The sequence below is a fragment of the Oncorhynchus tshawytscha genome, linkage group LG12 (genome assembly GCF_018296145.1).
Source record: "Oncorhynchus tshawytscha isolate Ot180627B linkage group LG12, Otsh_v2.0, whole genome shotgun sequence".
NCBI lineage: Eukaryota > Metazoa > Chordata > Actinopteri > Salmoniformes > Salmonidae > Oncorhynchus > Oncorhynchus tshawytscha.
In genome coordinates, this window is record NC_056440.1 from 64,744,879 (window position 1) to 64,770,464 (window position 25,586).

The window sequence follows — 25,586 nt, forward strand, 5'->3', positions numbered from 1 at the left end:
GCTCTTACTCATAATACTGTGTAATAACACATTATGCTTGAAAAGACAGATGGAGGATTCCATCCGAAACTGATCTTCCAGCCTCCTTTACCAACTTCAGGAAAACATTTCTGAGATGATCATTTCTGATTTGACCTCAAGGATCCCTTCTGTTAAAACAACTAACATTAAAACATTGAACCTTAATCAAATTTGTTTTAATAGATAGGCACATTAGATTGGGAGTCTGCCTAAAAAAACATATGGATGCAGAATAAGTATGAATCAAACAAGCTAGTCCTTAAGTTGTATTCTTTCGAGAGAGTACATGAGGAGTGTTTGGCACAGATAGATGTTCGGAAAATTGTTTCTTTTTTATTGACTTTGGCACCTCACACAATGATTTCCTCCCTCTGCCATTTGCTCAGTCATTAACAAGCTCGTGATCCCTGGCATCCTCTGATGACTCTGACACACAGCGAAATCCCACTTCCAGCAAAACACCTCACCCCAACTTAGTACAGCAGGAAATGACGCAGACAGAACTGAAAAATAAGCAAAAGTAGTTTTTTGACGTATGAGAAGAGTCAGTGACATTTAAACGTCCCAAAAGAATGGACATCTAAAGAGGACATCTATATTTTCTTTTGTGACATTAATTGAATGTTAAAACGGAGAGAATCACTCAAGCTGTCACGTTCTGACCTTAGTTCCTTTGTTTTGTCTTTGTTTTAGTATGGTCAGAGCGTGAGTTGGGGTGGGCAGTCTGTTTGTTTTTCTATGTTGGTTTCTGTGTTCGGCCTAGTATGGTCCTCTATCAGAGGCAGGTGTTGTTAGTTGTCTCTGATTGAGAATCATACTTAGGTAGCCTTTTTCCACCTGTGTTTCGTGGGTGTTTATTTTCTGGTCTGTGTTCTGTTGCACCGTTCAGGACTGTTCGTTTGTCGGGTATTGTTTTTGTTTCAGTATTCATTCTTTATTCAATTACAATGAATACTTACCACGCTGCACCTTGGTCCTCTCTTTCTCCCGACGACAACCGTTACACAAGTAGCCTTGACACACTGCAGCTACAGCTTAATGGAGCCAATTAGATTACATAAGTGGTTTCCTGAGAGATATGAAAGATCTTTCATTTTCATAAGTGTAGGGCGGAAGGGAACAAGCACTGTGTTGAAAAATACAATTACTGTGTCACATTCCACCGAGGTAAGCATGAGAATTCTGCCAATACACCTGTTTGCTTCATGTAAACTGCACCTGTTTGTCTGACATACATTATTCACTATGAAAATGAATGCTGGGAGTTAAGGCACCTTTATTCCAAGGCGAAGTTGACACAACAGAAAATCCTGGCACACAAGTGCGTGGAAGATAAAACATTTCTTATGCTGTCTAAAAGTGCTCTCGTACATGAAGGAAATCTTTCAGTGCTCGGAGGACGCAAACCAACACAGGAACAACACATACAAACAAGAACCATCAGCTGCTAAATATTGCACTTGAGGAACTACTTTGGAATGTGCTTGTATTATAGATTTTCCAAAAAAGTATCTGCTTAAATTCCACAAATATAGATATAAAAAAAAAAAAAAAAAAATTGAATTAAAAAACATCTCTTTAAATATCTCTGTAAATCTCTTCAGGGGATGTCCGTTTACTGGACCTGAGAGAATGAACATAAAAGTAACAGAGTGGTAGATTAATGTACGTTAGTCTAATGTCTACTGTGACATTTGTCTTAGGGAACTCATCATGAATCATCCATTTTCGCCCAAGGGGCCACATTCAGTCCTCCAGGATGACATTCAGAGTAGGACCAGGAATAAGAACAATACATTGTGAATATATACAGTGAGGTCCAAAAGTATTTGGACAATGACAAATATATATTTTTGGGGGCTCTGTACTTCAGCACTTTGGATTTGAAATGATAAAGACTATAAAGTGCAAACTGTCAGCTTTAGTTTGAGGGTATTTGGTCCCATATTCATAAGTGTAGTATATGTGTAGTATTTGGTCCCATATTCACAAGTGTAGTATATGTGTAGTATTTGGTCCCATATTCATAGCACACAATGATTATATCAAGCTTGTGAATACAAACTTGTTGAATGCATTTGCAGTTTGTGTGTCAGATTATTTTGGGCCAAAGAGAAATTAATGGTAAATAATATATTGTGTATTTTGGAGTCACTTTTATTGTAAATAAGAATAGAACATGTTTCTAAACCCTATTTAAATTCATGTGGATGCTACCATGATAATTATGAATGAATCAGGAATAATGATTTGTTCCCCTCCAAAATGCTACCCTCCCTGTTCATTGTGTCATTCAGTTCACCTGATATGGATGGAAAAGCCCTCATATTAAAGCTGACAGTCTGCATTTTCACATAATAGTCATTGTATCATTTCAAATACAAAATCCTGGAGCTCACTGTAGATAAGAACATATTTAATCACACTATTATACTTGGCCCCCTAAGCAACAATCATATATCAACATCAGAAACAGTCAGGCAGCTTTCCTAACACAACATAAATATGCCTTGATAAAGTTTATGATCATTAGAAGACTTATCCTCTGAAACCAATAAAAAACTAAATAAATGCTCCCAAAGATACATCTCCATCTCCCCCCCAAACCCTAGATCTTCAAAAGCCTATATTCAAGTTCAGCTCTTGATGTAGCATGGAAAAAAAGAGTCTTTGGACTGAGAGAAGTATGAGACAGGCTCTTTGTTATTCTGGAGTGGGATTCTTTGGCTGTACTCCTACATTCAGTCCAAAGATCTTCTTCTTGCCCTGGACCATGGCTTTTTCTGCCGACATGTCCCCATGGTTGTTATAGCGATCACTAAAGTATGTGAAAACACTGACAACCAGAAACGTGACCAGGAACAACGTCAAAACAATCCAGAGAAGTCGGTTACGGCGGAAAATCTTGGGGCAAAGCCGGTCAAGGACAACTAGGACCTCTTCAACCTTACTGTAAAGGCCAAATTGAGAGGGGATTCAGAACAATTCAAGGTATACACCCAGTCATTATACAGTGGCTAGTATAACTACATCATCATTTATTTACAGTTGATCTACATGAAGTGAAAATTACCTGTTGAACTTTTCTTTTCTGCTGACTTCTTTTCTTTCATCCTTCTTTTCTGGATTTTCCTCTACCTTCTCCTCCTCCTCTTCCTCCTCCTCCTCCACCTCTTTGACTTCTTTACTTCTCTTCAGTCCCTCTTGGTAGCTGTATTTGGAACATCACACTTGTTTTCTCATTAAAAGGCACATGAGCTGAACGTAGAGGAAGTATCATAAGGCACCAGGGGCACATTACATATAAACTACTTCACTTTATTGCAATGCTGACTGTACTGAATGTACTGTAATATTTTGTTGATTCTTCATACTATTATGTACTGACACTATTATGTCAGTACAGCCACTCCTCTGTTAGCGTGCACAGGGTGTGTGACTGTGGGTATGATTGTGGGTGGTCAGGGTGAGTGGGTACATAGAAAAGGGCCTCACCCTTTATTGTAGGCCTCCTCCTCGATCTTTGCCTTGATCTCTGATCTGATCTCTGATCTGATCTCCTCTAGGTTGACGGAGGGCTTGGCTGGGGCAGATGGCTCAGCTTCCTGCTCTGCCACACTCTTTCCACTGCATTGTTTCATAGCGGAAAGAACACATAGAACATTTTACCAACAGACATTATGATGAGAGTGAGGAGTGCATCATGGTCATTAGGCTTTCCATCATAACACTGTGGCCTTGTGTTAATGGACAGGCTGGAACGCAGTTGAAGGCAGCGTGCGGGGATGGCACCATCACTGCCAGGCAAGCTTGCGTAAAAACCAAAAGTACAAAGGCAAAATGTGTACATGGGGACTCTTAAAACGTCCCTGGCTTTTACTGAGCAGACACTTGATACAATTGTTATTGTCTCTCTCGCTCCGAGAGATCCTGAGATTTTGGCATGGGGCAAACTAAGAGAGCACACCACTTGAATGCTCTCGTTCTCTCTCAGACTCCCCTTATTACTAAGCCAGGGATGGAGTCTCTGGCCTGGCTTTTGTCAAGCTCCCCAGCCCAAATGTTTAGATTACATCTCAGAATATCCCATCAGCCAGTTGCAGTTGGGTTTTTATGGAATGTTGCACAGTTATTTTGGGTGCATAGACAATCTGGGAGTTGCATAAGGGTAGTGCAGTTATCTGCTGTATATGGCCCCTGGTATCCGGATGGCAATGGTTAATCAAGCTACTTCCTGAAGGTCAAGTACACAAGGCAAAGATTCTGATACAGCACAAGATGTCTTCTGATAAGGGTGTACATATATTAAGGCCCCGCATCGACCCATTGTTTCAAAGTGCTGTGAACTGATCTTGGGAACCAGGCAATACAGGCAAGGAGATAGATTGTGCTGAGAACAGTATGTACAGTATATTCGTGGGTATGCATTAGGTCAACATTATGACAGAGGATGGAGGAACATACCTCTCAGCTATAGCTGGATGTGTAGGTTCAGTGGGAAAGTTGCTTTTCATACTGTTGGCTTCACACTGTAATTAACAAGATCAAACAACATGCATGTAGACAAAGCAGACTGATAATATCCTGTCTATTTAAGTTTACCACTTAATCATGTGGTCAGGTTGACAGGCTGAGAAGGCCATGATTGGGTAGAAAACATACCAGGACAGGAAGTGCTTGGCCCATGGTGGGTTGGGGGCTGGGTCCCATGGCAACGCTGGGGCCGGGTCCTGCCATGACCGGGGTCTGACCAGGGATGTTCAGGAGGTTAAATTTGGGGACTACCGCAACACTGACCCTCCGCCTGGGCAAAGCCTGATAAAGATCCATTGGAAGGGAGAGAGGGTGAGAGAAAGAGGAGGGAAGAAAAGAGAGGGAGAGTTCAGTTGGGGGTATTATCCTTAAAAATATATGGTCTATCACATTGAGAACTGTTACCCTGATGTAACCTGTCAAACCCAGTAGAAACACTCTGTTCAACACTACAGCACCAACCTTTCCCAGGGTCAGGGACATAGACCTGGATGGCCGTGGGACTCCATCATCTAACCAAAGAACACAGGAGAACGTAGTTTAAGTCAATCAACATTTTGCAACAACTTGCCCTTCATGTACTGGAGATAAAGAGTTTGTGCAGGTGTACCTCCAGTGTCTATGGATCCTCCATAGCAGCGACTAGAGTTCTGGTTGGCCAGCTTCTTGAACTCCATCAGCTCAGCGTGGTCCTTCTCATAGGTTCTCTTCAGATTCTCCACGTACTGCATCATCACCTCTGTGGCCTTGTTCATACGTTTCTCCTATCACACACAGGGTTCCAAAAGGGTTCTTCGGCTGTCCCCATAGGAGAAACCTTTTGGGTTCCAAGTAAAACCCTCTGTGGAAAGGGTTTTACTTGGAACCCAAAGGGGTTCTACCTGGAACCTAAAAGGGTTCTTTAATGGGTTCTCCTATTGGGACAGACAAAGAACCCTTTTAGGTTCTAGATAGTACTACCTTTTGTTCTAAGAGTGCAGAAACAGCAGGGTCATTACTGTCTATGGGCAGGAGAGTTAACCATACAGTCACAGCAGAGAGAGAGAGAGAGAATATCATTTTGAGAGGGACTCCAACACTGTGGAAAGCCATCATGTCAGGTCTGGGGTCAGGTCTGGGGTCAGGTCTTGTACAGCAGCAATGTTGTTAGTCTATAAATCACAACGGACATACCCCTGAGTCCTTCCCTAGTCATTTATTGGAGTTGGCTTTGGTGTGAACGATAACCTGAGGGAAAGCATAACAGGCTAAATCTTTCACAAACATATCTTATTTGAAGAAGAAAAAAAACATACCCATGCCCCTGAACATCCCAAAGTCTTTTTCTCATGACAGTGGAACATGGAAAAGTTTTCACTTTCACGCAATATTTTCTTCTCTCATTCAGGGGTTTCATCGAATCATGAGTGTACCCTGTGGATGGCCCATCCTATCCTATCTGATTTCCAGTACCTGTCTGACTGCTCCAACCATCTCAGCTCTGCTGGAGAGCCTGGTGGCCAGACGGTGCAGTACTGCTACTGTCTCTATGAGGCACTGGTAGGACTCGCGCTGCTCCATGTTACTCCACTGTGGTGCCGTGCACTGAGGAGGCAACAGCAACAAAACAAAGGGCCTTGATAAATGAGTGAATCACAACTGATTTCATATCCTGTGTCATCATGGCCGACTAAAGGCTGACCTTCAGAGAGCCTTTGAATTCTTCCAGTTCCTTCTCCGTGTTCTCCTCGGTCAGGGTCCGCTCCCGCTCCGCCTGTTTGAGCCGTGTCTCTAGAGTGTAGTTGTCGTTCCGGAACGCCAGCGACAGTTGAACAAACGCGTTCTGTGGGGAGGATATGACTGTGTTTAATGTTCATGAAACGGTCCCCGGGGACACATTAGGTACCATTATTAAGGACTGAGACACGTCAACTCACTGGACCGCCACACAAAGTAGATCAGAGGGGTCAAGTCAATTAACGTGCTGCCCAAGAAAACATGAATACAGTATGGGACTGAATAAACACATGTAACACTGAACATCCTTGATAACATGTTAACATAACATAACTGTTATGCTAGCAATGTACAGTATGCGGTAATGTAAAGCACAACTACACCAGCTGGCTACCCAGCTACCATATAGAACAACACCAGCTGGCTACCCAGCTACCATATAGAACTACACCAGCTGGCTACCCAGCTATCACTGGCTAGTTGGCTACCCACCAACTAGCCAGTGTGTTGACAGTGCTGCTTGCTACCAGGCCTGAGATGAGCCTATAACGTGCAGCGATGATGACAGATGACAGACTCTTGATGCCATGCTGTCATGATCAAAGGGTCTCTGCTGCAACATTCCAAACATCGTCCCAGAGTACTGAGGCAAGTGTTGAGAGGAAATCGGTGAACTCGACTGTCCTAGCGCACAACATGTATCCCCCTGGGAGGGACAGGCGTCTGTGCAGGCGGGGCTAAAGCCTAGTCCAAGTGCTCTGCACTCAAACAACACAGCCATGTTTGCATTTTCTCCTTAGAGACAGGAAATTGAGGCTCCCATTAGTCTCAATCATTGGTAGAGACTAGGGGCTTCCTGTACATTACATTCATGAGGCCACAGACAACGGGCGAACATGCACTATAAAACTGGTTACTACTGTATAATACACTCTACAGAGTAGATACTCACCTCAACTTCTTTTTCAGTGAGTGGAGGTGCACTGCAATAGAATCAAAGAGGAAATATAGGTTCAGTATGTAAGTAGAAAGACCAAAATATATTGTAAAAGGTAATTCCCTGTCAGTCTAAATACTGTGATACCCACCAGCCTGGTAGCCCTCTGTGCAGTTTGAGTTTCCTCAGCATGATGTCTGAGATGTTGGGCATGGCGTCTGACTTCTCTTTAGCATCCTCATCAGTAGGAGACCCTGCAGGGGGCAGAAGAGAGGGACCTGGCCACAAAAACAAACACACACACACACACACACACACACACAAGACCATTAGATAGTTACAACGTGGCTATCTGGTCTCTATGGGAAAACCTAATTTATTTAAATAATCAGATTACTATTTTGATAATCAACCTACTTCTGAGCAACATTGTACTGCAATCTTCTTGGATCACAAACTATTTCACTGATGTCTTTTCAATGTTTTGGCCAAACAATATTAGCTGACTGGGTTCTCTCACTCACACCATCTGCTGGTGCAAACTTAAAATAAAATTTCAGGTTGCCAATAAATTGCAGCTCTATGCCAAACTTAGAACAGAACATGCCCTCAGTTCTAAGGAAAATCTCTCGGGGTCAGTAAGGACTGTGACGTAGCTGGGAGCCTTGACTCCTTTCCCCCTCACTAGATAAAAGTCTACTGTCTACTCCAATGGTCTGTTACACAGCACTGTCTCCTCTCCAGGTCAGACACGGGGTAACACAGTACCTCTTTCCTGTTCAGCTGTTTCACTCAAGTCTGCCAACTTTGACCCCACAATGCTTTGGTTCCGCATCAGCTTGTGCTCCTGTATACAGAAGAACAGTGCAAATGTGGATTTTTAAGAGCTTTTATGTTGTAACTGTGTCGTACCAAGATGTTTACGAGACCAAAATATTACAAGAACAAAACATTCTCTCTCATGATTTTAGCATTTACCATAAAGGCTCTTAAATCCCCAAAACATGCAATAAATGTCACATTAATGCTATCAGGTTCAAGTCAAGGGATGAGCCCCGGTAGTTAAAAGGCTCCCATCGTACCTCTCTTATTTTGGACAGCTTCTGCACGTTGACAGGCTGTACAGGGAAGTCCTTGTACCCAGAGGACTTGAGCAGGGCATCCTGGGTCTTGTCTTGAAAGGAGAAGGTTTCCTCGTTTGTAGAGGGGAGACTTGGTGCCCCATTTCTGGCGTTGAGAGTTCCAACAGTGTCCCAGGACACAGCTCTCATTAGGGGAGGAAAGGCCCCGATGGTCTTGATCTCTGCTGTGCAGGGGGCCTGCTGAGTGGGGGGCCGAGGGACAGGCTTGGCCACCCCAGTGGCAGGGGCCTGGTTGGGGGCTCGGGCCAGACCCTCTTCTGGCTTATTGACTAGTACTGGTGCTGGGCAATTCTTAGCTGTTACCCGGGGGTCAAAGTTCTCCTTCTGGCCCCCACTGGGCTCCCTGGGGGGTGGGGGAACAGAGTAGCGGGGAGCCAGGGTGCCTGAGGACACCTTACGCTTCTCATTGGGCTTCCAGTCCACCAACTTCCTGGTGCTCTAAAAACAGCAATATCACAATTCTTTAAACACTGTCAATTCAGGAGAAACTAATTGGATTTTCTTGGAGAGGGGGCGCAAGAATGTTAACATTTACAATTTTCTACCGTAAATGAATTATTGTATCCAACATAGCTATGAGCATAGCTATTCTGGAGTGTAAACTAACTACGTATTGCATTTTCATGTATGACTAACTGTTCCAGGGTGCCTCTTGAGAATGAGAGTGGTGGTGATTAGTGCTATGCTACCTCATGCTCCGGTGTACTGGTATCAGCCTGCTCCCTCGCAGACAGAACCTCCAATCGCTGCCAGAGAGGAACACGAAACAACACACATCAACATACTGTTAAAATACCATTACGTAGTGCTATCAGAAAAATATCATTCCTATTGGTCTTACCAGGCTGACAGGCGACGAGGGGTCATAGTTCACCTCTGTGGCTACAGCTGAAAGAAAAAGGTTTACAACAAAAGCAGAATAATGAAATGTATTTTTATGCAGGGATTTTCATGCTCCCCAGCAAAGAGAGTGAATATCCTCTAACTGACAGAGAGATGGACGTACCTATTTGAGGGGCTGTGATTAGAGAGCTGCTTCTGGACGGTGCAGGTGAGGAGGATGGTGTGTGGTTAGGAGAAAGACCTGTGGGTAAAACATACACATGTGTTTTATGTTTGGACAATGAAAGTACAGTATACTGCATCAGCATCGCTTTCCAGATAACAACGCAACAATAAAACTATAGTTATTGGGATTTCATTTGACATCTGCCACTGTAGTCTGTTACGTGATGGAAGACTGGACTTATCTGGCGTGCATTCAGAATGCTGCAAGACGAAGGCATGAAGGGCACGTACGTGATGTTCAGATAACTCCGGAAGTCAAGATAGAAACATACAGCAATTACAATGACTCACTTAGGCAACTCAGCTAGCAGACCTGAGGGTTTGTTGGCTGCTCACTGTATTTCATAACCAGCGTTAAGAGTCAAAATATTGTTCAACCAAATCTACACTCCAGCAGCTGATTAAATCTCTTCTGTGTAAATAGTGGTCTTAAACTGAATAGCTTAATACTGACATACTGTACACTGTACAGTAAGACTTACCATAAAGTACTTGTCCATTTCCCTGTTTCACTTGTATACCAGTCTGTAAACCAGTGAGTGTCTCTCACCTGTGGGGGATTCAGAGAGGCTGCAGGTGGACTTTCGGCCCCTGCGGCTCAGGAAGCGGTCGCTGACTTTCTTGGCCTCCTGCAGCAGCACCAGGTTCTTCTGACGGTCCTCCTCCGAGAGCTGCAGCTCAGGCAGATGGTCTTTCACCAGGTCTATCACATTGCCTGTACTGTCTGAGAAGGATACACACGCGCACACACACACACACACACACACACACGCACGCACATACACCAGGGTCGTAATTAAAACACAAACAGAGACAATAAGAGACAAATGGCAACAACCAATAGTCTTCTCTCTGAGCTCAGCACAGAGCGACAGGCCAACATCAATAGTAATCAAAGCAGAAGCATCCCGGCACTGAGAGCTTTGGCTCTGATTCTCGAAGGACAAAGGGCCCCAGTTCTGTATGCTGTCAGACACTGATGACCAACCTTGTACATTTCAATAGATGGAATTAAATTAGCCATACAATGTTATGAAGAAAAAAAATCAGAAAGGAACTCACATTTTGAACAATGGACTTATGTAAGTTTTGTTAACACAAGGCTATATTTAGCCTTTAAGTATTTGATTGTACCCACCGACTGTAGTGATTGGTCCTCCCAGGGCGTTTCGGGACAAGCGAGGTCTGGGACTGTGTGGTCTGGGAAAGAGAAACGTTTCAAATTAACAGACGCCGTGTTCTTAAGACGCTGTCTTTATTTACATTTAGCTACTCTAAACACTTGAAGAAGGATGGATTTTATTTTCTAGAAACATCTCGATCCTGGCTTGGTTAAAGTGGATCATTTTTCCAGAGGTGGTTTGCTCTCAATCCATCTTGACATGAACAGTCCTGTTCTCAGGATGAAATAACACATGTACCTGGTCTGTTCCAGAGGTCGACCGTCTGCTTGGACCACGGTCACGGTCGCTTGCTTTGGGAAGACAATGGTGGGAGCAGGCATCTCCACGGTAACTGCTCTACTTTCAACTGGTGTATACTAGATAGAAAAATATGTGAGAAACAAAAGGTTTAAAATAAGTTAGGAGAGGTGTAACTTTAGTTATGCAGCAAGACCAGAACTAGACTGCATGAAAAGGGTTTTGAGAGGACTTTTGAGGGACCGGGATAATAGAAATGGTATCCTGCCATAGACAATCTAATATTGTCTCTCAAAAATAAGGCAAAATCATAGATATGGATATTGTTACTGCAATGACGTAAATTTGGGGGACATTTTCATTTAAATCTTTTGAAACATAAAATCATGCAAAACAAAGATTACAGAGACATTTGAGTAAACATGTCTCCAAATGGCTTGTGTCACTGCAAAGGCACCAAAACTTTCTCATGCTCTACCCTTTAACCTTCCTGCTTATGTACACATCTATAAAATCTTTTGTACACACTTTCACAGAGATGTTTGGTGACTTGGTTCCCCAAACTGGAGACTTGCTGTTTTCATACACTTTTAATGTTGATATTAGTGTGAAGACAGAGCCTAACATACACCTTAATGTCTCTCTAGACCCTCCCTGATGTTGACCATGGCTGGGGCTGTATGGGGAACGTGGTGGAATCAGCAGGGGGGAAAAGACACTTCAACTTCAACGCACAACCATTTCAAAGCACTTTTAAGGGAAAAATAAATAAACTTGTGGTCCTCTGTTAACGGTGGGTATTTCAGTGAGGCACTTAGCTCTGTTGACTAGCAGGTGGTCCCTGGTTTCCAGCAGCAGCATTTTTAGCTCAGCAGCACAATGTCAACAGCCTGAACCCCTGAACATCAGAAACTCTAGACAACGTCCCTCTGGACTAAACACATCCTGAACTCACTGGACCTCAGCATCCCAGGAGAGTGGAAGCACAGAATGAACACTCACCTGAACCATGTGATCTGTAACTAAGTCAACCATGTTAAGTATATTTTCAACATTAAAGGTCAGGCTTATATTCCCCATTCATGTTTTATTTATATCCTAGTATCTAGTTCTATCCTGAGAGAAAGTATGCAAATAAACAGGGAGGCATTAAATGATACTTCACTGAGACCTTTGTCCTGGAAGAAATTGCTAATAAATGATATCCCTATAAAACTAAAACTGCTGAAAGGCCAGGGCTATTGTTTAATAAAGGAGGATCATTTTATACGGCTGCCATACCCCCAGGTTAGATTACAGAGGCTCATTGCATTCCTCAGTGAAGTCTTATCTAGGCCGTGTTTATGGCTGACTGGAACGGATGACAGTGTACTCCTAGGAGGAGTAACTCAGTGGTTCTGGTGAGGCAGCCATCTGCTCAACACAAATCTGTTGTGTCTCTACAGTGTAAACCAAACAGCTGTATATAGCTCCGGACTGTACACAGGCAGCTTTCAGGAAGCCTCTACTTTTTTGTCTAAGTTTCAATGGCATGTTTTCTGGGAGACGTACTGGACTAGGCAAAGCCAAATTCAGAGACTCATAATACATCCAATCTATCCACTGCTCTGTGCAAGTCTACTCAACTAAATTAACATTAGGGTGGGGAGTCACACAGGATCTGAACAGGTGACAGAACAAAACAATGAGAGACAGTTCAGTCTTCAGAGTAGAGCCAAGATCTAGAGGGGTCTGGACACAATGTGCAAACCTTGTCTTGACCACCAGCGCAGTGCAAATTACCTCATCAACACAAAAAAAACACAGGGTAATAAGAGGCGCTGGGGGAAAAAAGTTTGTGATCTGGACAGAAGAGGAAAGAACATCCTGCTCATGATTTTGCTGGAATTAATGACATATTTTCACTGCTGAGCAAAGCTTTGTTCCTGAGTCAAAAATAGAATTGGGTGAAAAGCAGGGAGTCATTGTTACTAAAGGTACACACATCCATAACACACTAACATGTATTAGCAATGAATATGTGAGTAACACTATGCGCGTAGATATGAGTTAATCCTAATGCTCATATGCTATTGTTGCTCACATATTCATTGCAAAACCGTATAGCTTGCCAATACTGAACCTTAGGTTCTAGGTTCAGTGTTAATGAGCGAGTGCCATATATAGCTCTGAGTGCAACATACCACAGCTTTAGAGTGAAGGTTTAATGTAATGGATAGGTACTCACTGTGCTGGGTGAGCTGGAGGAACTGTCGAGCTCCTCAGGGGAATCCTCCTCTTCTTCAGGGAGGACGGGCATTACGGGGGGCTGTGGGGCTCGGGGTCGTGTCAGTGGGAAGAAAAAGGGGCTCTCAGCTGGAGTGGGTTGGGTAGGGGATTCCTCTAACTGCTGTTCAGTCTGAACCCAGGGAAAGCAGTACAACTCGTGGCCCCCTCCTTCCTGGAACCAGAATTATATGCATGCAAGCAGGAAGTCACACAGGCACAACTGAGAATACACAGCCTCTGATAGCTTCTAACTATCAGGGAAACCACAAAGAAGCATGACACTTCCTCGAATAGGATAAGTGTATAGAACATTTGTCTATGAATGGGTGTGCCAACTGGTGGTGGCTATGTCTGTTTGAACTTTGATGCTGGAAGACAAAACCTATGATATCATAAGGAAAGTACTTCTCCTGTCCTATTCGGTGTCCTGTGTGAATTTAAGTGTGCCCTCTCTAATTCTCTCTTTCTCTCTTTCTTTCTCTCTCTCGGAGGACCTGAGCCCTAGGACCATGCCCAGTCCACCTGGCCGTGCTGCTGCTCCAGTTTCAACTGTTCTGCCTTATTATTATTCGACCATGCTGGTTATTTATGAACATTTGAACATCTTGGCCATGTTCTGTTATAATCTCCACCCGGCACAGCCAGAAGAGGACTGGCCACCCCACATAGCCTGGTTCCTCTCTAGGTTTCTTCCTAGGTTTTGGCCTTTCTAGGGAGTTTTTCCTAGCCACCGTGCTTCTACACCTGCATTGCTTGCTGTTTGGGGTTTTAGGCTGGGTTTCTGTACAGCATTTTGAGATATCAGCTGATGTACGAAGGGCTATATAAATAAATTTGATTTGATTTGAAAGGGCCTTGTAGACATACATTGAAAGTCTGTAAATAGTATTGCAGTTGCACTATTCTGGTCATCTCCATGTAAAAGGACCAACATGTGAAGTTTGTAGGAGCATATCACATTTGATGTCAAATGAAAGCTAAGTCTATGTTTTTGGGACATGAAGGCATAGATTTTTCAACCATTTTCAATTCTAAAAATGTGGCATAAGTAAAGTTTTGATTTGTGGATAAACAGATGGAAAAGGTGTCTTAGAAAACACCTACCAGAAAAAGTCTTAAAAGGTTTCAGAAATACATCAAAACCCAATAATGTTGATGTAAAGACCCCTGCTAACTAATATCAACACTTATATTTAGTTTTGGAGAAATGATTTACCTTGTGTAAGTTTAAGAAATATTGCCTAGTGTCTTGTCATTCTGTTACCAAAAACCCACATATCTAATAAGATATTTTCTAATTTCTCTCCCTTATGAGGGAGGATAATGAAATCTCACAGAAATAACAAGTAAAGGTAGTCCTAGCAATTAGTTATAGTGTTTCTACTGATAAAAATGTTGTTAAAGAATTATTAAGTGATTAAAATGCATCACTCTGTTACCAAATTGGTAACAGAGTGATTGAAAAATCTGCAACATAATGACTGCAATTGAATTCCTCACAATGGAAAATCATAGTAGTCACAAACCACAGTTGCAGTACAGCACAGTATAGTAGAGCAGAGTACATTGTAATGGACTGGACTCTACTGTACTGTACTGTGCTCTACTGTACTGAAATATACTTTACTCTATTTGTATTTTCTTTACTGTACTGTACTATACTGAATTCTACTCTACTGTACTGTGCTGTACTGTGCTGTACGATGTCCAAACTTGTGAAACATAGACGTCTATGATTGGTACTAGCCCGTGTGTAGAATAATACCAAAACATGCAAAGGAGGATATTACATTTTTCTACCTTTGTGCACCTATTCAGGATGTATCACCATGAATATACATTCATAATTGCATTTCTGTATAGTCCAGATTAAGCACCCATGATATGATTTCTGTTAGCATCATTCATCTACCGGGTGTTGATCCATTACCGGGTGTTGAACCACCAAAATATACTGAACAAAAATATAAAAGTAACAGGTAGTGTTGGTCCAATGTTTCATGAGTTCAAATAAAAGATCCCAGAAATGTTCCATACATACAAGAATTGTATTTCTCTCAAATTTTGTGCACAAATGTGTTTACATCCATGTTAGTGAGCATTTCTCCTTTGCCAAGATAATTCATTCACCTGAGATGCGGCATATCAAGAAGCTGATTAAACAGCTTGGTCATTACATAGGTGCACCTTGTGCTGGGGACAATAAATGTGTAGTTTGTCACACAACATAATGCCACAAATGTCTCAAGTTGAGGGAGCATGCAAAAAGATGCATGCTGACTGCAGGAATGTACACCAGAGCTGTTGCTAGAGAATTGTATGTTAATTTCTCTACCATAAGCCGCCTCTAACGTTGTTTTAGAGAATTTGATAGAATGTCCAACCGGCCTCACAACCACAGACCACATGCCAGTCCAGATCTGGCTTCTTCACCTGCGGGATTGTCTGAGAGCAGCCACCCAGACAGCTGAAGAAATTGTGGGTTTGAAAACCAAAGAATTTCTGCACAAACTGTCAGAAACCGTCTCAGGGAAGTTCATCTGCGTGTGTGTCGTCCTCACCAGGCTGTTGACCTGACTGCAGTTCGGCATCGTATCCGACTTCAGTGGGAAAATGCTCACCTTCGGTAGCCACTGGCATGCTGGAGAAGTGTGCTCTTCACGGATGAATCCCGGTTTCAACTGTACCGGGCAGATGGCAGACAGCGTGTATGGCGTCGTGTGGGCGAGTGGTTTGCTGAACAGAGTGTCCCATGGTGGCGGTGGGGTTATTGTATGGGCAGGCATACGCTACTGGGCAACAAACACAATTGCATTTTATCAATGGCAATTTTAATGCAAAGAGATATCATGACTAGATCTTGAGGCCCTTTGACGTGCCATTCATCCGTCGCCATCACCTCATGTTTCCGCCATGATAATGCACATGATAATATACGGCCCCATGTCGCAAGGATCTGTACACAATTCCTGGATACTGAAAATGTCCCAGTTCTTCCATGGCCTGCATACTCTCCAGACATGTCACCCAATTGAGCATCTTTGACATGCTCTGGATCAACATGTATGACAGCGTGTTCCAGTTCCTGCCAATATCGAGCAACTTCACACAGCCATTGAAGAAGAGTGGGACAACATTCCACAGGCCACAATCAACAGCCTGATTAATTCCATGCGAAGGAAATGTGTCACGCTGCATGAGGCAAATGGTGGTCACACCAGATATTGACTGGTTTTCTGATCCACGCCACTACGTTTTTTAAAAAGGTATCTGTGATGACAGATACATATATCTGTATTCCTAGTCATTTTAATTCCATAGATTAGAGCAGCATTTCCCAACCCTGGTCCTCCAGTACCCCCAACAGCACACAGTTTCGTTGTAGCCTGTCAGTCTGTTACCAAACTTTGCATCTGCACTGTTCATCTAGTAAATGTGTTTTAGTAACATTTTCAGTAGCAATTGTTAAAAGTAGACTTCTGTGTATAGGGGTACGGTTTGTTAAAGGCTCAGTGCAGTCAAAAACTCAATTTTCTGTGTTTTGATATATATTTCCACACTATGAGTTTGGCCTATTACTGTGAAATTATGAAAATGATAATAATACCCTTTCAGTGTAAGAGCTGTTTGAAAAGACTGTCTGTAATTTCAGCCTGTTTTGGTGGGATTGAGTTTTGGCCTGCCTGGTGACATCACTAGGCTGTAAATGTGTTAATATTAAACCAATAAGAAAGAGAGTTCCAAACCTCTCTGCCAATGACAGATAGTTTTCATTTCCCCCTCCCCACTCAGACAACTCCCAGACAGTCCTAGCAAAATTCTTGCTTGAGCTGTTTTTTGTTTTCTTTTTGACCATTTTGAATGAAAAGAATCACAGTGGCTAAGTTTCCATCCAATGTGCGACAGATTTTCATGCGAATTATCTGTCACGTTCTGACCATAGTTCTTGTGTGTTTTACTTGTTTTAGTGTTGGTCAGGACGTGAGCTGGGTGGGCATTCTATGTTGTGTGTCTAGTTTGTCTGTTTCTGTGTTTGGCCTGATATGGTTCTCAATCAGAGGCAGGTGTTAGTCATTGTCTCTGATTGGGAACCATATTTAGGTAGCCTGTTTTGTGTTGGGTTTTGTGGGTGATTATTTCTGTGTTTGTTTCACCACACAGGACTGGTTCGGTTTTCACATTTATTGTTTTGTATATTTGTAGTGTTTCTCGGTATTCGTCTTGATTAAAGATGTTTAACCCTAACCACACTGCGTTTTGTTCCGCCTCTCCTTCTCAGGAAGAAAGCCGTTACATTATCAAAAATCTGTATAAAACAATATGCCCAGTTTCCACCAGAGATGTGTTTCCATCAAACAGACCTTTTGTGGATGTAAGGCTGTGCACGATGATGTAGTGCACATAAGAATGACTTTTGCACATGTGGTTTAACCAACACCTTGCAGATACAGTGCGTGTAGGATACCTACATTATGAGATTATTATGGATAAGAGCGTTAGTATTTGTATTTGTCAAATGGCAGCCAAGCATCGATCATTATGAAACGAGAATAAGACACTCAATATTTATCGGAAAGGAGCATCAAGCTTATCACCTTGCACATTAATCACCCTGTGAAGTCCATCATAACTTATTTCATCTGTAGCTTAATAAAGTGTATGCTTTCCCAAGTCGTAGTGGGAGGACCACACACCATATCACTTGACTGCAAGTTTACTTCGATATGATGGTTCTTATATCAATACTTGCCCATACATTTCCACCGCCATTTTTCAGATAATTAATTTTACCCACACAAAAAGATCATGTCAAATGAACAACTTGTTTTGTCTAAAATTGTACCGGCATTTTATGTTTCCATCAGCCCGGTTGTGACTTTCTTTCATGCGTTAGGGAACTCATCCGCATGAAACGGTTGGATGGAAACGTGGTTAGCAAGGTACTTAATTGTTATGCAGAAATGATTAGATGATTAGATGTTGAGGTAGAAACGGCTGCATTGGTCCTTTAAACATTTTAAAGTGAAAGAGAGAGTCTCAGCGTCACTCTTTTACAATGGAATCGAACCTTCGCTCAAATAACTTGGTTATGATGCAATGAATTATCATTGCAATATTCCAGATGCAGCACAACTCTCTAGCGGCATATTACTGTAATAACGTATCAGACAAACCATCACACAGACATGTCAGCTGCTTCTCTCTAGTGTTAGACCTGACTAACAAGTCCTGGAGCTTCCAGAGCAGTGCATAAACAAATGTGACCTTTCTCTCCCCAGAGGCGGGGGCGGATGAGCCAAGTTAATCTGGGAGAACGGGAATCCCCAGAGGAACGCATTCTTCCAGATATTAAAGTTAGATTTAATTCTGAGAATGAACAAAGAAAAACAAGATACCGTTGTCTTGTAACGCATCTAAACATCTACGACAGGCAAATCAAACGTGGAGACAGCGAGGTAGCACAATGGAGGATGAAAGGTCAGAAGGGTTGCAATTAAATCGTCACAGAGCAAGGTTAGCTTGAACTACCATATTTACACAAAAACGAGCATATCTAACCACACAATCACAATCTGATTCTAAAGGGGAAACAAACACAATTATTTATCCTGTCCATTTCAACATGCCTATGGAAATAATACTCTGGGAAAATGTCATACAGCAGAGCCAGAATCATCCAAATCAGACATGCCATCAGTCAGAGCTCTGTCGGGGTTGACGGAGGTCACATTCTAACTGGAGTCTCCCTCTCTGAGCCTAATGGTCTTTGCCAGGGCTCACTCCAGGATCCCCTGCTCCATTCTACCCCCCCATCCTACCCTGCCTCTCTGACCATCAGCCAACCCGTGCCCCCCACAGCCAGCAGACAAGCACCACTCACTCTGTTCCTGGGTATGGGAGGGGGTGTTTGTGTAGGAAACCATGTCTTTGGAAGGATGTGTACACCTTAAATGGGTAAAATAACTTGCTTATGTTTCTGTCTCTGCCCATTTAGAATAGTGTGTGTGAGTGTTCTTTTTTTTAACTACAATGATTTGGGAATCACTCAAGTATTTAATCACAAAAGAGGCTATCCTCATTAAAGATATTAAAAAGTATTCAGTCCTAACTTACCTTATCTGAGCCTGTTATTAAAACAGTCGGTAGATCTCGAGAATGGAAACTCCCACAATGCTCAAGATCACACCCAATATCTGTTGGTTGTAATGCGTTGCTCCTCCCACGATCTTCTGGTTCAGAGGCTTTACTACCAGCACTGTCTCCTGGGTTTGATGGCTGACTTCTCCCACAGTCTCCAGGCGGCAATGCTTGGCCACTCCCACAGTCGCAGGCCTCTGACTGACAGTGGTCACGGCAACTGGGATCCTCCGATCTGAGACTGATCAAACACATCAACACACTGTTCTTTATCCATAATCAACAGTTAAATCTCTCCAAAATCATATCAAACACAATTGTAACCCACTGCTTCCTGCTCTGTGAAATACCACCACCTCCTCATTCTAAACCCAGAGAGGTGGGCCTTTCCTAACACACTTTATGCAATCTTCTGACAGTTCCCGCTTCCTCCTAAGAACATACTGAGTGCCCTTGTATATTATTGGGGCGCTGGTGTGTGACCATGTAAACATTGGCATCCCTGCACAGTCTCACCTTAGCCTAGCTCTTCAGTGTGGGGGATGTTAATCTAAACACATGCAATATCCTCTTCCTGTAAAAGAGAGAGAATATAAACACTAACCCTGCTACATTCTCCTCAGTGTGAGCGGTAGCGTGACTGCAACAGGCAGACTGAGGGGGTGTTTCCAGTGGGACGGTAAGAGGAGGTGCACACTCGTCCTGGAGGAAGACTTGTGATGGGGACACTGGGGGCGTTTGTGTCTCTGACACTGGGATGAAACCTATGAGAGGGAGGAACCAACACAGACAGGGAGGTCCCAGTCACACTAACAACATGTTGTAGGCAGAGTAGCAGACGTGTGAAAACAAAACACATGAAACCAGCAGATGGACAGGAGATAGGAGCAGAAATGACATGCAAATGAATGGTAGCACTATATGATCTGCCAAAAGGAAGTGGAAGAAATGGGAGGTGCACATGAGCATTTCGCTGCACCTACAGTATTATACCTGCTGTAAACTGTGTATGTGACGAATACATTGGATTTTGATTTGAAGACGACAGTGGATCTATTACCTAAAACTGCAGGTGCAGGACCATCACTGCTGGTACTGTTGTGCTTTTGGTCTGGGACAAAGTCAGTACATTGGACTTGGCTTGGTTTGTTGTCCTCAGTGCAGGGTGGCTCTGAATCATCACAGCTCTGACAGAGAGAAAACAACATCTTCCATTAATCCATTCATGAACTATGATGTGTCATCCACACTCATCATCTCCTAGTCCCTACCTATGTTTAGTGTTTCATGGGGCTGTTAGCCGTATCAGACCTAGCCTATTTAGACATTTAAAAAGCGAGAGAGAACGCATCAATGGATTTTTCTGACATGCCGGCAATGAGAGATTCAGTGTCATGTGTTCAGTATTCACTAAGCAGAAGGGAAAAACAATAAGCTGTAGAACAGAACACATTCACCCTCTTATCTTTGCTCATAAGTCATCCAGAGTGTACATTTCATTGAGGAATGGCTTCCTGAGTCCAGACACAGTACAGTAACAGTGTATGCTGGTAAATGTCATGACCAACATGGCTGACGTGGCTAGAGGATGCTGGGAACGTGAGGCTAATAGACCCATCCCTCACAAGGGAGGAAGTCGACTGTTTAGCGTTCTCCTATGTACAAGAGGGATATTTTGACCAGGCCTCAGTAAGATGAAAGTACTTATGTTCTTATTGTCTAATTGTTTTTATAGAATTAAAAAGCACATTGTCCACACCCAGGAACAGCAAATGTGAGCTAGAACAAAACCTTGAAAAACTATTTATTTTCAGTTTGAAATACTTATAACATAACTGGAGTTGATTGGCCCCTTTGTAAGGACATGGCCTTTTATTTTCCATAATCACATTGAGCCAATGAGCCAGGAGAACCGTGTGCCATTCTCTGATAAGAAAAACAAGACCCAACACTGACGAAATTAAATCACTGTCCTGTTATGGCCTTCACAAAACACAATGTCTAGATAGGCCAACTTTCTACAACTGGAGCTGTGATGAACCACTCATAGACAACACAAAATGCACCCGGATCTCCTGTCTAACATACTACAATAAACAGACAAATGATTTGTCATAAAAGTTCATAACAAGCTGTTATAAATCTCTAGTGCATTGTCAAACATCAGAGAATGCTGCTATTTCCATTAGCGTGAGGGTTTAGTGAGTTCAGGTTCAGTACCGAAGGTCTCCTCCTTATCAAGCCTGCGTATTTACTCCTACACACTCCTATATCTGCACATGATGAAGGAGATGACATAGACAGAACACTTTCAAACATTGTTTTTATTTATGAACAGAATTTATTAACTATCATCTAAAGAACAGTCACACAGTGACAAATGAAGGCTGTCCAGAAAGACTGCTGTACCGTGGCTGTGCAACATTGCAAGGGTTTTCAGACACTGTAAATGTTTACACTAAATATTATTAAGTAACTGGTTCCACAGCTTTTTTTTGTTGGTTTACTCAACTTTTCGGTCAAAGCGTTACCTGAACTTAAAAAAATGTGTTGGCCCAATCTTAGCTGCAACATTAGAAAACGTAGGCAAAAATTCAGTCAACTTAAAACAATGTTTGCTTAAATTGTCTCATATGTTCAAGTATAAATTATTATTTGGGTGGTGTAGCAGGAAGATCGGAATGCCTTGAACCAAGAGGTTGTGAGTTCAACTTCCAGGTGAGGACATGTTGAACAACAATTACCGTGTAAATGAACATACACACTGCAATCATGTATGTCAACGCGTGTCAAATATGTATGTTGAAAACATTGTACTGTATGTTAACAGCACTCTGTGTGTAACTAGTTCTATAGACTTTATTTAAGGTAAGATGCCCAAATAATATTTTTTAGTTGAATGAGCATATGGGAAAGTTAAGCACACATAATTTCCAGTTGATCAAGTTGATCAAAGTTTTCTCAAGTTAGAGTTTGGTTTGGACCAAGTTTGGACCAACTATTTTTTTGTTGTCGTTCAAGTAACACTTGGACCGAAAAGTTGAGTAAACCAAAAATATTGTGGACCCAGTAACTTAATAACAATTTATTGAAATAACTAGATTTGTGGGTGTTGTTTAATTTTTTTTTTTTTTACAGTGCAACACTGCAATTTAGAAGCAATGTCCTGGGCTGAGATAGTTTCTGGGAGTCCACAGTGAGAGTCAATTTCAAAGCAAACAGAGACAAGGGGGCCAAGCTGAGCTGCAGGAGTCTAAACAGAGAGACAATGAGATGAATATTGCAGTGTAATTGAATCACTCTGATTATTTCCTGCCGGGCCCGGGAGTACATCCACGCCTGCAAGGATCTGTCCACTTGACACAGGGCCTCTCAGCCTCTCTCTCCCCTGACCAGAGCTATTTTTGGGAACCTCCAGCCTGTCCCCTTTAGCAGGCAGGTCCCTGAGGGCCACAGAGTTACCTCACGGCAAGGCAGAGGGCTGGCCTCGCTGCTCCCTCATGATAAAGTGAGCTGAGCAGAGCGTTCGCCCCGACCCCATTCTCCCATGTTACGTAAGCCCTCTCTCTGCCTGTTGCCAGATTTGTTTAAAATTTGGTTGTGTAAAGCACAGGGAGTACAGAACCGGCAGAGGAAGTGGTGGTTACACAGCCACCATCCCAGATAACAGGATATGGAGGGAGTGTGAGAAAGATGAGAGATGGACGGGAAAAGATAGAGGGGGAGGCAAGTGAGCTTGTTCAAAATACCAATGCCATTTAGGCGATCATGGCTATATACAGTATCGCAATAAAACAAAAAAATCATTAGCATCTGCTGGTCATGCATAGAATCCCAGTATCTGCAACTTTCAACCAAGTCTTGTAATTATTGTTCTCCCTTAGCAAACTATTGCTATCTTCCCAATAAGTGACAGCCTAATGACCCTCAACAGAGATATGCATATTCCAACAAATTCATAATAACCCCAAAGTGATGATGAACAGTGTAAATGTTTACATGGCTGTCAACTCGATGCACATAGCCAACGATACGAATGATAACGTGCATATCATGCAGCTGCAGACTCTCTAATCTCTAAACAAATAAAACGTGTGTACAATACATCATGTCTACCTGTCCACAGAGCAGAGAATAGATCAATAGCTGTACCTGTAACCTCCTGTGAGAGATACCACCTTCACTGCTTAGCTCCACATAAACTCCACATAAAACACCCGACAGAACATTCCCTCAGTCAAACTGTAATTCCCAGATTTTTTCACAGAAAACCTAGCTATCCCTGGCTGTCTCTTTTCCTTTCCCCGTCTTTTTTTCCCAGCACCAGCCTCTCTTTCACTCCTGGGAGCTTTGACCATTTAAGGAGAAGGCTCTGTGTGCCTCTCTGGGCTGCTGCTGCCTGTGTATGTGTACAGCTTTTCTCCGAGGCTGCCGCTCCACTCCACTCAGCCCTGACTGATCACATCTCCTGAATTACACTCCAACTCTGAGCTCCAACTCTGAGCTCGTACTCTGCCTGTGAGCGCCAAGTTGCTATTTTTTCCTCTCTGTGATCATTCTGTGGGGGCAGAGGTCTGACCAGGGAAGGGTAGAGTTTGGACGTGTGTGTGTTTGATCAAAACACCTTATAACTCAAACTATCATTCCTCCATCCCCCACCAGATTGGAGTCTAGGACACGGTTTAGGGTGTAAACAGTGTTCCAAGCAATCACATAAACTCAAGAAATGAAGGATGGGTGGGTAGCTCCTACTGAGCACCTAAAATAAAACACACAGACATACACGCACATACCTACTCATGTACACATCTGCATCCTCTGTTTTCTAGATACAGAGGCACACAGACTAAAAAAGCTCTCATGATAACCTTCTCAAATGTTATGGATTATCTGAGGTTATACGCTTTTTTTACAGGTCATTAATAGACCATAAGACCATAAGAGACAGTATGAGAAACAGGGGATACTACACATCACATAAAGTAAGTGGAAGGTGGAACCAGTAACAGCAGACACATTATGAAACCTGTTTCCATTTTTAATCAGATCACAACAAAGAGAAAAGGCCTTCTGTTAGTGTGTGATTATTAAATGATCCAATAATGACACAGCTAGCCTGTATCTCACTGTTCTGGGAGCAGCGGTACAGTTTGCTCTAATATGGGCTGACAGGCCTGTGCTACAGTGTGAGGATAATTGTTTATCTCAGGTTTGGGTGTTTGAAGCCCAGAAAGGATTAGAGAGGAAAGGAGAAAGGGCTGTAGAAAACATTCTAGATATTCCTCTCGTATTTTACTCAATTAGATCAAAAAGCAAAGTTCCATTCAGAGGCACAGGCTGTCAGCACATGTGGGATCATGCTACTGAACAGATACAGAGAACAAAGAGCCTAGTCATCCAGGTTATAAGACAAACATAGTAATGATTCAGGCAGTGAACTGTCACTACAACAGGAAATACATGACATCGATCAGAATTGTAGGCAAAGTGGGAAGACGTGTAGTAAAATATGAACTTGCAAACAATATTTCTTCTTTGTTACGTTAGCCTATACAACACCAAAAGTACCAACAACAAAAAATAATATACATATATCTTACCTTGCTGCCACTGTTGTTGCCTCCTCCAGTTCGTGAATAAATGGCACCTGTTTGAACCAAACCAGAGAATGTGAGAAGGGCTCAATTTGCATCTTACTGGTACTGTACTGTATGTCATGTAAATTAATGCCACTAAATTGAGGAGTATTCCTCTGAGGATGACGCACCGATTGAGCTGTCTGTCTAATTGGTGGACCGGACAGTATTTCAGAAAGTCCTCTACCTCACCCCCTACCTCCATTTCTAGGGGCAACAATAACCTGGCAACCAGTTTCATGGGACGCTTGATCCTCTGGTTGAAAGCACTTGGCCCACGGCAGGCCTATTGTGTCATATCCTTTTGAACCTCTCCTGAAAGACAGTGTCGTTCCGTCATTGCGAACAAACAGAAATCTAAATGACACCAATGCTACATGCTACTTGAAGCATCCTTATCACTGGAAACGTCCTCATGGCTTTCAGATCTAATTACAGGGGGAAATAGAATGATCACAAGGATCTATAATTCATTCATACTGGGGTCAGTGGCAGGTTGAGAAAAGAAACCACATCACAGCTATCCAACTCCAACAGTGGACAGACAGGAAAACATCCGATTGCACTTCACGTTGGCAAAACATCTTGGAAGCACTTCATTCTTGTCTAGTATTTATTTTACAACGTCGCCACCGAGAGCTCTCAGGCTCAGAAAAGCATAAATGGTCATAAGAGCCCTTTTGCTTCTGACTATAGTAGAATTGTC

At 42.7% G+C, this 25,586-nt stretch overlaps 1 protein-coding gene across 2 annotated transcripts in view; it reads right to left on the minus strand.

The window, feature by feature from the left end:
- Positions 1-1,277: 1,277 nt before the first annotated feature.
- LOC112263670 (inositol 1,4,5-triphosphate receptor associated 1) overlaps positions 1,278-25,586 on the minus strand; it is a 28,085-nt gene continuing 3,776 nt past the window's right edge. The window contains exons 3-26 of one of the 2 annotated variants that reach the window (XM_042330918.1): positions 24,845-24,891; positions 20,305-20,431; positions 19,849-20,008; positions 19,221-19,485; positions 13,066-13,278; positions 10,839-10,957; positions 10,556-10,617; positions 9,968-10,141; positions 9,356-9,433; positions 9,191-9,237; positions 9,039-9,095; positions 8,290-8,787; positions 7,976-8,054; positions 7,359-7,485; positions 7,223-7,253; positions 6,236-6,376; positions 6,007-6,138; positions 5,165-5,318; positions 5,017-5,066; positions 4,684-4,836; positions 4,486-4,550; positions 3,517-3,648; positions 3,095-3,232; positions 1,278-2,971 (exon numbers count right to left, since the gene is read on the minus strand). In XM_042330918.1, coding sequence (XP_042186852.1) covers positions 2,725-2,971; positions 3,095-3,232; positions 3,517-3,648; positions 4,486-4,550; positions 4,684-4,836; positions 5,017-5,066; positions 5,165-5,318; positions 6,007-6,138; positions 6,236-6,376; positions 7,223-7,253; positions 7,359-7,485; positions 7,976-8,054; positions 8,290-8,787; positions 9,039-9,095; positions 9,191-9,237; positions 9,356-9,433; positions 9,968-10,141; positions 10,556-10,617; positions 10,839-10,957; positions 13,066-13,278; positions 19,221-19,485; positions 19,849-20,008; positions 20,305-20,431; positions 24,845-24,891 — 3,296 coding nt within the window. In that variant the 3' untranslated portion in view covers positions 1,278-2,724. Of the gene's footprint in view, positions 2,972-3,094; positions 3,233-3,516; positions 3,649-4,485; positions 4,551-4,683; positions 4,837-5,016; positions 5,067-5,164; positions 5,319-6,006; positions 6,139-6,235; positions 6,377-7,222; positions 7,254-7,358; positions 7,486-7,975; positions 8,055-8,289; positions 8,788-9,038; positions 9,096-9,190; positions 9,238-9,355; positions 9,434-9,967; positions 10,142-10,555; positions 10,618-10,838; positions 10,958-13,065; positions 13,279-19,220; positions 19,486-19,848; positions 20,009-20,304; positions 20,432-23,396; positions 23,413-24,844; positions 24,892-25,586 lie in introns of those variants that run through there. The other variant, XM_042330919.1, reaches the window with a different exon arrangement.